Source organism: Canis lupus, chromosome 26 (genome assembly GCF_048164855.1).
Source record: "Canis lupus baileyi chromosome 26, mCanLup2.hap1, whole genome shotgun sequence".
Classification (NCBI taxonomy): Eukaryota; Metazoa; Chordata; class Mammalia; order Carnivora; family Canidae; genus Canis; species Canis lupus.
Window position 1 is genome coordinate 34,961,346 of NC_132863.1, and position 12,787 is coordinate 34,974,132.

General features: G+C 42.1%; 1 protein-coding gene across 1 annotated transcript; it reads right to left on the bottom strand.

Moving 5' to 3' along the window:
* Positions 1-227: 227 nt before the first annotated feature.
* Positions 228-1,616, bottom strand: WFDC10A (WAP four-disulfide core domain 10A). Its single transcript, XM_072799765.1, has 2 exons — positions 1,433-1,616; positions 228-532 (listed from the first exon to the last, which is right to left on the bottom strand). Exons 1-2 carry the CDS (start codon positions 1,521-1,523, stop codon positions 381-383), a joined length of 243 nt encoding a protein of 80 aa, XP_072655866.1. The 5' UTR covers positions 1,524-1,616; the 3' UTR covers positions 228-380.
* Between the last annotated feature and the right edge of the window lie 11,171 nt (positions 1,617-12,787).

Sequence of the window (12,787 nt, forward strand, 5' to 3'; positions counted from 1 at the left end):
AGATATCACACATGAGAAGTTTCTCCTGAGAGTACCCGTTCAGTGAGCAGATCAACAATGAGGCAGGGCCTCAGGGGCCTGGCACGGGTGTGGGGGCCAACAGGAAAGAGAAGAGAGAAGTATGACAAAGGGAGAGAGATCAGAGACCTGGATCCAGCGAGTAAGCACTCTGTGATCTGCACTATGTCCTCAAGGATCACAAGCACTGGGAGTAGAATAGTCTGGTGTGTGGAGGTTCGTTCTGGTTTATTTGACAGGAACAATCAGTTCAGACAGTGGGAAGACTGCTTTCCTGTTGACATCCTCTTGCCTGGGATCTGAAGTCTTCATGCCTTGGTGTGAATAGAGGTTTGGGACAGCAGCCCAGACTCCTCACCCACTCACTGGAGGGTGCTCATGCAAATATTCCCACAGAAGGTTGAACAGCATATATTATTTGCTTGACAGTCTTGATGATATTCACATGGGCGTCTGCACATGTATATAGTGGTGTGCTTTTCACAGACCTTGATTTCCTCAATCAGCTGTATTTCTGAAACAGAGCAGGAACAGGATCAGTGGAACCAGATCCCTTAAGAGCACTCTTCTCAAGTTTAAATCCTCTCCCAAAGACCCTAGAACCTGGTCCCACCCATGACACTCTTGGACTTTTCAGGGAACTCACTTTCTGCCTTTCACCCAATCCTGGTGATGGTGGTATATTAAATCCTATTTCCCCCATTTTCCCCTAATAGATCTCAATGCCTGATCTTCCTGAGCCCTCTCCATACTCTGCAGCCAGGACTCTGTCTCTCCTGTTAGTCATGGCCTTGGTGAATATTCTCCCTAGAATCTACACTCTGAGAAACCAGCAGAGTCTGAGACATCCTGCAGATGCTCTCCACTCTCCAGAATTTTCAGGGTCCAGAGAAGAAGACTTGCCATTTTGCCCCCTCTCTCCTGGCACTGTCCCTGATTCCAGGGCCCTTGCCCCTTCACAGAAAATACCACTTGCACTCTCTTTCTTTCCCTTCCACTGTCACCATCCTGGTCCCTCCAATGATAACTTGGACTTGACTTTGAACACCCCCAAACTTGCTTTCCCAGGGTCCTTTCATTCTACACCTACTCCCACCAACATTTCTGGATGTAACGTGTCACCTATGTGCAGAAATCGAAGAATTGTTTTTTGGTTTCCCCTCATGATTCTCAGGCCATGATGTACCTTTCACTACTGTATGTACCATTTGTGTCTGGGTATTTGGAATGGAGAATCAAAAGATAGAGGTTCCCCCTCCACCCACATCACATTCCCAGAGCTGGGTAAAGGGGCCAGAGGGCCATGGTTTGGAGGACCCAGAGTCTTCATAGTGCTGTGGTCTGAGCAGGATGTGTTAAAGGTTCCAATTCCCAGGTCCTCCTCGGAAGGCCCCTTTCCCCTCCTGTCACCTACCCTGCATCCTCTTGGATTTATGATACCCTCCCGGGGCCTGCAGCAGCAGCAAACAGAGGAGCAGGATAGGCAACAGAGCCTGGGTTGGCATGATTCTGGCCAGAATGGAGTGTTCTCAGTCTGGCACAGACTTCTCTGGAGAGTTGGCTGGTTATCCTAGGCTCCTCCTTGCTTCTACTGGCCTTGTGTCCTCCCCTTATCACACGCTGTTCTCTCTGGGACCTGGGCTTCTGAAGAAGTTTCCTGCTCTCATATGATTAACCTCCTCCTTTGCAAACAAATTTTTCTTACTTCTTTAAAAAAAAAGATTTTATTTATTTATTTATGAGAGACACAGATAGAGGCAGAGACACAGGTGGAGGGAGAAGCAGGTTCCCCTGTATCAGAAGCAGCCTGATACAGGACTAGATCCCAGGACCCTGGGATCATGACCTGAGCCAAAGGCAGATGCCTAACCACTGAGCAACCCAGGTGTCCCAATTTTTTCCTAATTCTAATTATTAGATAATTTACAGAAAAAAGAGAAGAGTATAATTTTTAAAAAATATGATAATCTAACTAGAGAATTCATGTGTGTCTCATTTATTACCATTCTATTTTTGCATATTTAATATAAACAATCTATTGTTTTCTCATATTTGAAATCACCCATCTATTGTTATCCATTTTGCCCCACCCTCATTTAATCAGGTAAATATTTCACAATGTGGTTTTCCATAATTACACACATCTCACTTAAATTCCTATTGTCAACCATTTGCATTATACTAATTACTGATTATCTAGACAATGTATTATATTGAATATTTTCAACCATAAATCTTTTATTTCTGAGATTAATATAAGATAAGTGGATTGTGTGGGTGCAAGAATTAAGTAGATGTGTTAAGTATAAATAAATAAATACACATATATATGCATGTATGCCTGTATAAATACATATACGTATATGTAAAGAGAGAGATGGATAGTTTTGTAACTAAATATGTATAAATCATATTTAACTCAACAGAGGATGAGTGTCAATTTCCTTAAACCTTATAAGGCACCACAGTGTAAGTCTGGAGATAATGGGCATGAATCAACCTTCTATTGTCTATAAAAATTTGAGTAGCAGAGGAATGTTCATACGTTTTGTGCTAGAGCAGATGGGGAGTTGAAACTGACCCCAATATTCTCCAGCTTCGTAACACTGGGACAGTCCTATGACCTCTGTAGACTTAGTCCATTCATTAATTCTTGACACTTCCATGGTGAGGATGAAATAAGATGACATCTTATATACACCCTCATAGTACCTGGCACACAGTAGGTGCTCAATGCAGTACCTTTGTCATGTCTCCAATCTTGCTTCCCAACAACACATAGCAAGTCCTAGGGACCAGAAGGACTCTCTTACCTCATCGTTTACACTGGGTACTAAGATCCAGCCCTGGAATTGGACTCTTAGAAGAGAAACTGTTTGGTCCAAGAGTCGGTGAGATTTGCATGCTTATCCAAGCAGATCTGCCAACTCCACATGGATTGGTAGCAGAGCCAGGAGTAGATATAGGAACTCAAAACAGCCATTTCAAATGAACTACCTCTACTCTCTGAAAGAACAGAAAATGTGGGGAATTTGTTCTGGTATTTTGGAGTGAGGAGGTGAATTCTGAGAAGGGAACTTTTCACGTTCTGTGAGGTGGAGGGTCAATCACTCTACCCTTCCTTCAACTTAAATTATTTCTTCCCGTTGACAAGTTCCACCAACCTACTCCCTTGGAGAGAACCCCTCAGCCTTTCCTTCTCCCCTGCCTCCTCTTTCTTCCTTGTTCACCCTAGTGACTGTGGGGAGAGCTCCACAGACTGTCTCCTCTTTCAACATTTTCTGGGTGGGATAGACACACAATCTTACCCTTTAACTTGAGGTCAACTGTAAAGACCTCCCTGTCCAAAAAGAATTCCTAAGGGATGCTTAAATTTCCAACATCAGCCATTTTTTCTTTGGAGATTGGATCCTTTACAAATGCAAATACTGTATGATCTCACATATATGTAGCCAGAAAACCAAGACAGCCCAAACCCATACCTACAAAGAACAATCTAGTGGTTACCAGAGGTGGCAGGTAGAGTGTGAACAAAATGGGTGACAAGGGTCAAAAGGTACCAACTTCCAATTACAAAATAAATAAGTTCTGGGATGTACTGTACAGCATGGTGATAGTAGTGAACAATACTGTATTGTATATTGAAAAGTTGCTTAGAGAATAGGTCTTAAAATCTCTCAGCATGTGGAAAAAATTATGTAATTGTGTGGCGATGAATGCTAGCTGGATTTATTGTGATGATCATTTCACCATATATATATTGAATCATTATGCTACATACCTGAAACTAATACATGTAAATTATGTCTCAGTTTTAAAAATACAAATATCAGGGCATCTGGGTGGCTAAGTTGGTTGAGAACTGGACTTTTGGTTTTGGCTCACGTCAAGATTTCAGGGTCCTGAGAGCCCCACTCTGGGCTCTGGGCTCTGGGCTCTGGGCTCAGCAGAGAGTCTGCTTGGGATTCTCTCCCTTTCCCTTTGGCCTTCCTCCTGCTCTCTCTCTCTCTCTCAGATATACAGATAAATCTTTTTTAAACATTCAAATGCCAATGGAATAAGCAATCACTAGGGTTTCTCTAGAGCTCAGGAATGGGGACTATGAGAGCAGACACCAACAACACAACCTTATAGTTTTAGAAGAACACAAGGCACATTATAGATAAAAATTACATGAGCATGTATTATATATGTGTGTACTACATGTGTATATGTATACATATAATCATATGATTAATAATTTGTATGAATGTATACATAAATTCATATCCATATATGTATATATGAATATATATGCCTGTCTGTTTATATGTATGTGTGTATATATGTGAGTATATATATTATGTGTCTATATATGTAAGTGTATATATATGTGTGTGTATATGTATGTTCATGCATGTATATATGTAGGTATGTATGTATGTATATGTGTATAAAATATGCAGAGAGAAAATAGATTTTGAAGAGGTGTGGGAAGAAGGAATACATTTTGTAAAATGTTACAATGAAGCTCACGAGTGACATTTGAGTAGTAGGGGTGTTAGTATGTTAAAAATCTATAATGGAGTTAAGGGAGTTACCAGACAGAGAGAAAAGTGAGCTTGCCAAGCAAAGATTGCAGTGTAGATTTTGTCTTTATCGAATGAACTTAAAGGAACAATTTATACTTAAAGTTTGAATGAGAGAACCTGCCATTGTTCCACATTAGGTTGTTGCTGTTTACATTCCTTTGTTGAGCCTACATCCTCATGAGCTGTTTAGCAAGTGTATGTTGAACACCTATGTCTTTGTAAGCTTTTTAGCAGGTGTATGTTGAACACCTCTGTTCATGGTCAAGACAGGATCAGAGGCCATGGATACTGACAAGTGATTTGTCTGTTTTCCTCTGTCTTTTTCCATGACTATATCTACTGCCTCATCTTGATTTATAAACAAAACCTGGAAAACCTACAAAAATAAGTGTTTTGTGGTTATCTAGGAATAATACAGAAAACATTGCTGTTATTTTTGGTGAAGAAAATCAATTTTGTATAGTTTATTTCAACCTAAATAAAATGTGAATTTTGTTTAAAAAAATAAAATAAAATATGCAGAGAGCAAAAGCAAGAGTAAAGGCCTGCTGTTTTCCTAAGATCTACACAGCTTTTTTGAAGATCCATTTGCATAGTCCAAAACCAAGTGTGACAAGAATCCCCAGACGAATCTCCTTAGCACTCTCAGTGACTGTGCTCCTCAAACAGACCACTAGGGACCCCCAACATCTGGACCAGACACAGGGCAGAGCTGTGATTGCCCCTCACAGAACATTATTACCTGGCCATAGAAAAAGAGGTCTTGGGATTCCATAACGCAATCATTTTAGGTGTGGCAGCCTTTGTAGTCCCCACCCATCAAAGTTCCCTTCTGTTTGCTCCCACGCCTTTGTACCCAGGTCCCCAAATTCTGTCTTTTGTCTCTATACAGTCTACCCTCCATAGCCAAGTCCTCAGAATCCTGAAATACATTTCCTACTGTTCAGTGCATTTGATGAATCCTAGAAAAAATCGCTTATACATGGATGTCTCCAGGCAGTGTATGAAATATTCCTGGACATAGAGTTTGGAAGAATGAAGTCTGCTCCCTGGCAGCCCTGGCCCTTGGCCTCTGGACTCTTTTTTTTTTTCTTTTTTCTAATAAGCTCCAAATCATGTGTATGAGTGCCCACTGCAAAACTCCTCTCTGATATTTGGTGAGCAAAGGGCCCCAGCCCTCAACCCACAAACTTGTGTCAAGACCTTGGTGCTGCTAACTGACACCTGCGCGCCCAGGAGAGTTCGCCGAGCTCCCTAAGGGCTGCAGCGCGCAAGGCTGTACCCGGGAGCAGCTCGGAGGGGCTCGGGGGCGGCTCTGCGCGGAGGGGGCTGCGCGGCCACGGGACAGCTCGGCAGGGGCGGCTCTGGCAGAGGTAGAGGCTCCATGCGGAGGGGGCTGCGCGGCTCCGGGATCAGTTCGGAGGGGCTCGGGCGGCGGCTCTGCAGGGGGGAGCTGCGAGGCCGGGAGCGCGAATCCAACAGCGCAGGCTCCGGAGCACTGGGCGCCGGGACACAGCCCAGGATCCGGCCTCCCCCGGGACAGGCAGAGGCCGGGAGGGCCCAGGACAGCAAGGACGCTCCAGCCCCGAGCTGAGCAGATCAGTGGCCCCGCCCCGGAGCCTCCAGGCCCTGCAGGCTGAGAGCTCTGTAGTTACTGTGGGAGCTGAATCCAGATTTCCAGAGCTGCCGCCACCACTGGGGTTGTTCCTCCTGGGGCCTCACAGGGTAAACAACCCCCACTGAGCCCTGCACCAGGCAGGGGGCAGAGCAGCTCCCCCAAATGCTAACACCTGAAAATCAGCACAACAGGCCCCTCCCCCAGAAGACCAGCTAGACGGACAAGTTCCAGGGGAAGTCAAGGGACTTAAAGTATACAGAGTCAGAAGATACTCCCCCGTGTTTTTTGTTTTTTGTTTTTTTCTTTTTGATTTCTGATTGCTTCCCCCACCCTTTTTTTCCCTTTCTTTCTTTTTCTTTCTCTTTTTCTTCTCTTTTTTCCTTCTTTTCTTCCTTTTCTCATTTTTCTTTTTCTCTTTTCTTTCCTTCTTTCTCTCCTCTCTTTTTCTCCTTTTCCCAATACAACTTGTTTTTGGCCACTCTGCACTGAGCAAAATGACTAGAAGGAAAACCCCACCTCAAAAGAAAGAATCACAAACAGTCCTCTCTCCCACAGAGTTACAAAATCTGGATTACAATTCAATGTCAGAAAGCCAATTCAGAAACACTATTATACAGCTACTGGTGGCTCTAGAAAAAAGCATAAAGGACTCAAGAGACTTCATGACTGCAGAATTTAGAGCTAATCAGGCAGAAATAAAAAATCAATTGAATGAGATGCAATCCAAACAAGAAGTCCTAACAACGAGGGTTAACTAGGTGGAAGAACGAGTGACATAGAAGACAAGTTGATGGCAAAGAGGGAAACTGAGGAAAAAAGAGACAGACAAATAAAAGACCAAGAAGACAGATTAAGGGAAATAAACGACAGCCTGAGGAAGAAAAACATATGTTTAATTGGGGTTCCCGAGGGTGCCGAAAGGGACAGAGGGCCAGAATATGTATTTGAACAAATCCTAGCTGAAAACTTTCCTAATCTGGGAAGGGAAACAGGCATTCAGATCCAGGAAATAGAGAGATCCCCCCCTAAAATCAATAAAAACTGTTCAACATCTCGACATTTAATAGTGAAGCTTGCAATATCCAAAGATAAAGAGAAGATCCTTAAAGCAGCAAGAGATAAGAAATCCCTGACTTTTATGGGGAGGAATATTAGGGTAACAGCAGACCTCTGCACAGAGACCTGGCAGGCCAGAAAGGGGTGGCAGGGTATATTCAGGGTCCTAAATGAGAAGAACATGCAACCAAGAATACTTTATCCAGCAAGGCTCTCATTCAAAATGGAAGGAGAGATAAAGAGCTTCCAAGACAGGCAGGAACTGAAAGAATATGTGACCTCCAAACCAGCTCTGCAAGAAATTTTAAGGGGGACTCTCAAAATTCCCCTTTAAGAAGAAGTTCAGTGGAACAATCCACAAAAACAAGGACTGAATAGATATCATGATGACACTACACTCATATCTGTCAACAGTAACTCTGAAGGTGAACAGGCTTAATGACCCCATCAAAAGGTGCAGGGTACTTAATGCAAAAAAAAAAAAAAGGTGCAGGGTTTCAGACTGGATAAAAAAGCAGGACCCATCTATTTGCTGTCTACAAGAGACTCATTTTCGACAGAAGGACACCTACAGCCTGAAAATAAAAGGTTGGAGAACCATTTACCATTCAAATGGTCCTCAAAAGAAAGCAGGGGTAGCCATCCTTATATCAGATACTAAAATTTACCCCGAAGACTGTAGTGAGAGATGAAGAGGGACACTGTCTCATACTTAAAGGATCTATCCAACAAGAGGACTTAACAATCCTCAATATATATGCCCCGAATGTGGGAGCTGCCAAATATTTAAACCAATTAATAACCAAAGTGAAGAAATACTTAGATAATAATACACTTATACTTGGTGACTTCAATCTACTCTTTCTACCCTCAATAGGTCTTCTAAGCACAACATCTCCAAAGAAACGAGAGCTTTAAATGATACACTGGACCAGATGGATTTCACAGATATCTACGGAACTTTACATCCAAACTCAACTGAATATACATTCTTCTCAAGTGCACATGGAACTTTCTCCACAATAGACCACATACGGGTCACAAATCGGGTCTGAACCAATACCAAAAGATTGAGATCGACCCTGCATGTTCTCAGAACATAATGCCTTGAAATTAGAACTAAATCACAACAAGAAGTTTGGAAGAACCTCAAACACGTGGAGGTTAAGGACCATCCTGCTAAAAGATGAAAGGGTCAACCAGGAAATTAAGGAAGAATTAAAAAGATTCATGGAGGGATCCCTGGGTGGTGCAGCGGTTTAGTGCCTGCCTTTGGCCCGGGGCACGATCCTGGAGACCCGGGATCGAATCCCACGTCAGGCTTCCGGTGCATGGAGCCTGCTTCTCCCTCTGCCTGTGTCTCTGCCTCTCTCTCTCTCTCTGTGTGACTATCATAAATAAATAAAAATTAAAAATTAAAAATTAAAAAAAATAAAAAGATTCATGGAAACTAATGAGAATGAAGATACAACCATTCAAAATCTTTGGGATGCAGCAAAAGCAGTCCTAAGGGGGAAATACATCGCAATACAAGCATCCATTCAAAAACTGGAAAGAACTCAAATACAAAAGCTAACCTTACACATAAAGGAGCTAGAGAAAAAACAGCAGATAGATCCTACACCCAACAGAAGAAGAGAATTAATTAAGATTCGAGCAGAACTCAACGAAATCGAGACCAGAAGAACTGTGGAACAGATCAACAGAACCAGGAGTTGGTTCTTTGAAAGAATTAATAAGATAGATAAACCATTAGCCAGCATTATTAAAAAAGAAGAGAGAGAAGACTCAAATTAATAAAATCATGAATGAGAAAGGAGAGATCACTACCAACACCAAGGAAATACAAGCTATTTTAAAAACATATTATGAACAGCTATACGCTAATAAATTAGGCAATCTAGAAGAAATGGACGCATTCCTGGAAAGCCACAAACTACCAAAACTGGAACAGGAAGAAATAGAAAACCTGAACAGGCCAATAACCAGGGAGGAAATTGAAGCAGTCATCAAAAACCTCCCAAGACACAAGAGTCCAGGGCCAGATGGCTTCCCACGGGAATTCTATCAAACGTTTAAAGAAGAAATCATACCTATTCTCCTAAAGCTGTTTGGAAAGATAGAAAGAGATGGAGTACTTCCGAATTCGTTCTATGAGGCCAGCATCACCTTAATTCCAAAACCAGACAAAGACCCCACCAAAAAGGAGAATTACAGACCAATATCCCTGATGAACATGGATGCAAAATTTCTCAACAAGATACTAGCCAATAGGATCCAACAGCACATTAAGAAAATTATTCACCACGACCAAGTAGGATTTATCCCCGGGACACAAGGCTGGTTCAACACTCGTAAAACAATCAATGTGATTCATCATATCAGCAAGAGAAAAAACAAGAACCATATGATCCTCTCATTGGATGCAGAGAAAGCATTTGACAAAATACAGCATCCATTCCTGATCAAAACTCTTCAGAGTGTAGGGATAGAGGGAATATTCCTCGACATCTTAAAAGCCATCTACGAAAAGCCCACAGCAAATATCATTCTCAATGGGGAAGCACTGGGAGCCTTTCCCCTAAGATCAGGAACAAGACAGGGATGTCCACTCTCACCACTGCTATTCAACATAGTACTGGAAGTCCTAGGCTCAGCAATCAGACAACAAAAAGACATTAAAGGCATTCAAATTGGCAAAGAAGAAGTCAAACTCTCCCTCTTCGCTGATGACATGATACTCTACATAGAAAACCCAAAAGCCTCCACCCCAAGATTGCTAGAACTCATACAGCAATTTGGCAGCATGGCAGGATACAAAATCAATGCCCAGAAATCAGTGGCATTTCTATACACTAACAATGAGACTGAAGAAAGAGAAATTAAGGAGTCAATCCCATTTACAATTGCACCAAAAGCATAAGATACCTAGGAATAAACCTAACCAAAGAGGTAAAGGATCTATACCCTAAAAACTACAGAACACTTCTGAAAGAAATTGAGGAAGACACAAAGAGATGGAAAAATATTCCATGCTCATGGATTGGCAGAATTAATATTGTGAAAATGTCAATGTTACCCAGGGCAATTTACACGTTTAATGCAATCCCTATCAAAATACCATGGACTTTCTTCAGAGAGTTAGAACAAATTATTTTAAGATTTGTGTGGAATCAGAAAAGACCCCGAATAGCCAGGGGAATTTTAAAAAAGAAAACCATATCTGGGGGCATCACAATGCCAGATTTCAGGTTGTACTACAAGCTGTGATCATCAAGACAGTGTGGTACTGGCACAAAAACAGACACATAGATCAATGGAACAGAATAGAGAACCCAGAAGTGGACCCTGAACTTTATGGGCAACTAATATTCAATAAAGGAGGAAAGACTATCCATTGGAAGAAAGACAGTCTCTTCAATAAATGGTGCTGGGAAAATTGGACATCCGCATGCTGAAGAATGAAATGAGACCACTTTCTTTCACCATACACAAAGATAAACTCAAAATGGATGAAAGATCTAAATGTGAGACAAGATTCCATCAAAATCCTAGAGAGGAACACAGGCAACACCCTTTTTGAACTTGGTCACAGTAACTTCTTGCAAGATACATCCATGAAGGCAAGAGAAAAAAAAGCAAAAATGAACTATTGAGACTTCATCAAGATAAGAAGCTTTTGCACAGCAAAGGATACAGTCGAAAAAACTAAAGACAACCTACAGAATGGGAGAAGATATTTGCAAATGACGTATCAGATAAAGGGCTAGTTTCCAAGATCTATAAAGAACTTCTTTTTTTTTAATTTATTTTTTATTGGTGTTCAATTTACTAACATACAGAATAACCCCCAGTGCCTGTCACCCATTCACTCCCACCCCCCGCCCTCCTCCCCTTCTACCACCCCTAGTTCGTTTCCCAGAGTTAGCAGTCTTTACGTTCTGTCTCCCTTTCTGATATTTCCCACACATTTCTTCTCCCTTCCCTTATATTCCCTTTCACTATTATTTATATTCCCCAAATGAATGAGAACACCAAAGAAACAAACAATCCAATCATGAAATGGGCAAAAGACATGAAGAGAAAAATCACAGAGGAAGACATAGACATGGCCAACATGCACATGAGAAAATGCTCTGCATCACTTGCCATCAGGGAAATACAAATTAAAACCACACCGAGACACCACCTCACACCAGTGAGAATGGGGAAAATTAACAAGGCAGGAAACCACAAATGTTGGAGAGGATGTGGAGAAAAGGGAACCCTCTTACACTGTTGGTGGGAATGTGAACTGGTGCAGCCACTCTGGAAAACTGTGTGGAGGTTCCTCAAAGAGTTAAAAATAGACCTGCCCTACGACCCAGCAATTGCACTGTTGGGGATTTACCCCAAAGATTCAGATGCAATGAAATGCCGGGACACCTGCACCCCGATGTGCAGGTGTCCACAATAGCCAAACTGTGGAAGGAGACTCGGTGTCCATCGAAAGATGAATGGAAAAAAATGTGGTTTATGTATACAATGGAATATTACTCAGCCATTAGAAACGACAAATACCCACCATTTGCTTCAACATGGATGTTACTGGAGGGTATTATGCTGAGTGAAGTAAGTCAATGGGAGAAGGACAAACAGTGTATGTTCTCATTCATTTGGGGAATATAAATAATAGTGAAAGAGAATATAAGGGAAGGGAGATTAAATGTTTGGTAAATATCAGAAAGGGAGACAGAACATAAAGACTCCTAACTCTGGGAAACGAACTAGGGGTGGTGGAAGGGGAGGAGGGCGGGGGGGTGGGGGTGAATGGGTGATGGGCACTGAGGGGGGCACTTGACGGGATGAGCACTGGGTGTTATTCTGTATGTTGGTAAATTGAACACCAATAAAAAATTAATTTATTAAAAAAAAAGACCTTGGTGCTAGATTCGATCACTTTACTTCCCTCATTTGCTGGGTGGCCATCTGCCTTTCCTAAGTCCTTCCTGTTCAGTCTTTTTTTATCCACATAAAACCCCCAAGGCATTTGGTGGGAGATACTGCTATGCTTTATTTTTAATATTTTTTAAGATTTATTTATTTATTCATGAGAGACACAGACTGAGAGAGAGAGGCAGAGACATAGGCAGGGTCCTCCCAGGGAACCCGATTTGGAACTCAATCCCAGATCCTGGGATCACGACCTGAGCCCAAGGCAGGCACCCAACCACTGAGACACCCAGCCATGCCAGTGCTATGCTTTAATTAGCAAAAGAAAATCAATACAGAGAAAGGTGGGATCTTATTAGCACAAAGCAAGTCCAAAGCAAATAGATACGCAAACTGCACTTCAGTCTACCTATGGGGAGACTCAGATGCATCAGATAGACTCAAGACTTGGGTCTGTTTGGATGGCCAGAACTGTTAGTAAGGTACACAGTGTTCTTCTAGTGTAGCAGGATAGGATGTACTGTCATATTAAAGAAAATCCGATCCTTTGGAATGAGAGAGTATCAAAGGAAAAACTCTGTGACATGGCCAA

Excerpts from the sequence above, each read along its gene's own strand:
- WFDC10A (XM_072799765.1), bottom strand. The coding sequence starts at position 1,523 with ATGCCAACCCAGGCTCTGTTGCCTATCCTGCTCCTCTGTTTGCTGCTG. Across the intron at positions 533-1,432 it reads TAAATCCAAGAGGATGCAGG|AAATACAGCTGATTGAGGAA; the intron begins GTAGGTGACAGG and ends GCTCTGTTTCAG.